The 4,403-nt window shown below is 34.6% G+C and overlaps 1 protein-coding gene across 1 annotated transcript; it reads left to right on the top strand.

Annotated features, from left to right (window-relative positions):
• The first annotated feature begins 1,514 nt into the window (after positions 1-1,514).
• On the top strand, positions 1,515-2,199 carry LOC104105623 (small ribosomal subunit protein uS9). Its single transcript, XM_009613974.4, has one exon. It carries the CDS (start codon positions 1,584-1,586, stop codon positions 2,025-2,027), a length of 444 nt encoding a protein of 147 aa, XP_009612269.1. The 5' UTR covers positions 1,515-1,583; the 3' UTR covers positions 2,028-2,199.
• The last annotated feature ends 2,204 nt before the right edge of the window (positions 2,200-4,403 follow it).

Below are 4,403 nucleotides of genomic sequence, written 5' to 3'. Positions count from 1 at the left end.
AGCGTTAGTACAAGATGCCATCTACAAAGAAATTGAGAAAATGTCTATAGTGACTCATTAAGCATCTCCTATGTTCTTCCTCTTCAAATTTGTTTGAATTGTATTCAGAAAATTGCTAGGACTTTTGGAAAGAAGCAAGGAAAATTTGATAAAGTACGTGAGGTTTTTTTCTTTTTTTTTCGAGTTATTGATTTTTATTGAAAAAAGAATACTTGCAAGCAGCGACGAATGCATGATTTCGGTTAAAGGGGTTCAAAAAAGAAAAAAAGTTAAATCATTAAAAGAAATTGTAGCCAGTAAAAATTAAACCAATGGCATCACAAAGGTTTTAAACCCCTTTAACCACTAAGTTATGTTTTGGGCCATGTCAAGAAGATTCAAAACATAGTATATAGAGGTAAAAAATAGATTTTGCCTTATATATACAGTGTAATTTTTCGGCGAACCTCCTTCCACCCCATAAATTCGCCCCTGAAAGTGATATACAAATAATATAATTATTACTGTGTTTTATATATATATATATATATATATATATATATATATATATATATATATATATATATATATATACAAATAAAAAAAATAGAAAATAATTTAGAAACATTAGGGAGATTTTTCGGATAATTGAAGGAAATGGAACCTAATTTCTAGGATGATGGTTGCTATGAGAGAGAGAGAGAGAGAGAGAGAGAGAGAGAGAGAGAGAGGGTTTTAAATATTTTTTCTTATTTTTAATAAAAATAATTTTGACGGAGCTTATTTTAAAGGTAAAAATTGCATGGGGCACCCTATTTGGTCGCCCCTTTATAACTTGTACCCGTTTTATTTTTTCGTTTGCATCCGTACCTGTTTTTTGTTAAAAGCGTTTTAAAAAAGATAATTTTGCCCTTCTTTAATAAAATACTATTGACAAAACTGTAGACTGCAGGACCAAATTTTAGCATGTTTTGATATGAAATTTTAGCAAATGAACTAAATAACTTCAGCATGCATTAGCAAAAACTCATTAGAAAACTACATAGTGCAAGACAAAAACTTAAGCATGTTTAGTCTGAAGTTTTAGCAAATGAACTAAAAAACTTCAGCATGTTTAGACTGAAGTTTCAGATAAAACTCATGAAAAAACTATAGGCTGCAGGATAAATAACTTCAACATGCATTAGCATGAAGTTTTAGTTTCAATGTGAAATTTTTCACGAATGAGGTTGCGGATCACGCGATTAATGAGTGATGCAGATTTTATATCTTTTGTCAGGGGTGTAATTGTTATATTGTTATAGATTTTTTGTCAGGTGGCTACCAAATCAATAATTTTTAAAAATAAGGTACAAGTTAATAGGTGACACAAATATAAGGTACAACTGCAAATCCCCAATTTTAAAGAGACTTGACAAGAAAGCCCAATTTAAAGACCCAAAAGCCTCCACGAGTAACATAAACCAGTGGGCCCATTTCCTCCACGAGCCCAATACAAAACCCTAATCTAATTCATACATATATATTGTATCATTTACTAAAACATTTTGGGTTAGGTCATTTTCCAGCAGAAGAGTGGGAGTAAACCAAACAAAAGCATAACAATGAATGCGGCGCCAGCGGCGGCGGAATCAGTGCAATGTTTCGGGCGGAAGAAGACGGCGGTAGCAGTAACACACTGCAAGCGCGGTCGTGGCCTGATTAAGATCAATGGTGTACCAATCGAGCTCGTTCAACCCGAAATCCTCCGGTACAAAGCCTTCGAACCAATCCTCCTCTTAGGTCGCCACCGATTCGCCGGAGTCGACATGCGAATCCGCGTCAAAGGAGGAGGTCACACTTCTCAGATCTACGCTATTCGTCAGTCCATAGCGAAGGCGCTGGTTGCCTTTTACCAGAAGTATGTGGATGAACAGCAGAAGAAGGAGATTAAGGATATTTTGGTTAGGTACGACAGGACTTTGCTTGTTGCTGATCCGAGAAGGTGTGAACCTAAGAAGTTTGGTGGTCGTGGTGCTCGTGCTAGGTTCCAGAAATCTTACCGTTAAAATTCCTATTTCGATTTATGGTATCTGTTTTTATCCCTGTTGGTATGGTTTTGGTTTAGGAATCATTATGGATTTACTGCTATCTGAGAAAGTTTTGGATTTGGATAAACTTTAATATAGCTGTTTCACATGCTATGAAATATGAATGCAATGAATTGTGCTTTTATTTGCATATGTAGAATTTCTGTTATGCAATGTGGCCTACTTGTAGCTAAATTGATATTTTTGTTAATGAGGAACTGGAGAAAAGGTTATTCCCCTTGAGAAAAGGCGTAGGGAACATTATCCTGCAATATTGAAATGTCGATATTCAATTAGTTTGTAGTGGTTGTCAGTTCCCTTAATGACTCTTTCTATTCTTGTAAATTATCATATATGGATTAGTCTTAGATTATTAGAATTTCTGTTATGCAATGTGGCCTACTTGTAGCTAAATTGATATTTTTGTTAATGAGGAACTGGAGAAAAGGTTATTCCCCTTGAGAAAAGGCGTAGGGAACATTATCCTGCAATATTGAAATGTCGATATTCAATTAGTTTGTAGTGGTTGTCAGTTCCCTTAATGACTCTTTCTATTCTTGTAAATTATCATATATGGATTAGTCTTAGATTATTAGAATTTCTGTTATGCAATGTGGCCTACTTGTAGCTAAATTGATATTTTTGTTAATGAGGAACTGGAGAAAAGGTTATTCCCCTTGAGAAAAGGCGTAGGGAACATTATCCTGCAATATTGAAATGTCGATATTCAATTAGTTTGTAGTGGTTGTCAGTTCCCTTAATGACTCTTTCTATTCTTGTAAATTATCATATATGGATTAGTCTTAGATTATTAGACCCTTAATTCGCCTTGAAAGAAAGATTATATAGTATTGGGATGAGACCTGAGCAGAGCAGACCAATATAGATGATTCATGCAACCTACCCTAACTGAGTTTTCTCTATGTCTCTCGGTGTACTATCATTTTACTAGTTTTCAGGTGATGAAAGGGTCCCCTTCATGCTATGACCTGTTTTATTCTATCATAGTTAAGTATATTGCTTTATGGATGTAGAAATGAAGCTTTAACAAAGAAGCATGGCATCTAGTTAAACTTAGGTTCACTCTCAGTTATTAAAAAATAAAAATGTCAGTTATGCTTAATTCTTGGAACCCCTTAGTTTCTTCTGACAGGAGTTTAATATCTATACTAATGTCTTGGACATAAGAATCCAACGTCCTTGAAATGTGTTAGGATATGGGATTGTTTCTCACTTTTGATTTGAAGAAAAATAGGATGTAGCAACTAGCCCTTTACATAACAAGTTGCTCCACCGTCTCATTAGCATGCGCCTACAACCTTTAAGTGTAGGTGCCCACACCACCATATTGGGTTCTTGAAAGTATTAAGTTCTTTGCCATGATTTCCTTTACTGAAAGCCTTTTCCATTTGTTTACCTATTGGCTCTTCCTCCATTTGTTCTTATTTGTATTTGTTCTTCCAGCATATTCCTTGGAGTTATATATGTTAGATCTCATTTTTCCTGTAGTAATGTGTTGAAACAAGTTAATTGAGTTTGCAGTCCATCTTTTTGGTTATAATGCTAAGAAGCTAGAAACTGAGATTTGTGCAGTTGCATACCTATGACTTAAATGATAATTTTAGCCACGTAGCTTTAGTTTTGCTCAATAATGCTTGTCTTGTTTCTTTGGCTCACAATCTTTGTTTTTCGTTATACTTTAGCACACAATTTATCTAATACACAGTGATTCCTCTGCCAAATTCAGTCTCTTTGAATGGTACTAGTCTCCTAGATTAAGTCTAGAGCTATGAACTAACCATCTCAACTCATGCAAGTCCATTGGTGACATTCAGAATCCCCATACTTCGGTACGACTTCCGGTGTATTTGCTTATTTCCCATAAAGTCTAACTGGCTTTTGGGTTTAGATACACAAAAATGGAAATGTTCCATTGTTTTGTTACCTTGAAAAATGTAGTCCAGTTGCGCGGGAATACAGATTATTTGGAAAATGGACCATGACTTATAGAGTTATGTTTGGACATGAATACTATTTTGGGTTGTTTTTGAATTTTTGTGAGTGATCTGAAGTGAATTTTGAAAAATAGTTTTTTTTGGAGTTTTTCAAATTTTTGAAATTTTTTGAAATTCATCTTGTAAAAATAGCACGTGCTAGCCAGTTTTCGGAATGGTAATTGAAAAATAGCCAGCGTTTGCAAAGTCATTGAAAAATAGCTACTATTTTGCTGCAACACGGATCGGTCCAGCATAATATACTGAAGTTTAGTGCACCTGTGTTTGTACTTCCAGCATATTATGTTGGAATTTTAACACGCAGAACGTTCTAGCTAAACATTGATTTCGAACAAATTGG

This window comes from Nicotiana tomentosiformis, chromosome 10, assembly GCF_000390325.3.
Source record: "Nicotiana tomentosiformis chromosome 10, ASM39032v3, whole genome shotgun sequence".
Classification (NCBI taxonomy): domain Eukaryota; kingdom Viridiplantae; phylum Streptophyta; class Magnoliopsida; order Solanales; family Solanaceae; genus Nicotiana; species Nicotiana tomentosiformis.
Note: the sequence above shows the minus strand (reverse complement) of the source record. Positions and strands in the feature narration are given on the sequence as shown.

Bases quoted from the DNA above. Each gene is read 5' to 3' on its own strand.
- LOC104105623 (XM_009613974.4), top strand. From the start codon at position 1,584: ATGAATGCGGCGCCAGCGGCGGCGGAATCAGTGCAATGTTTCGGGCGG.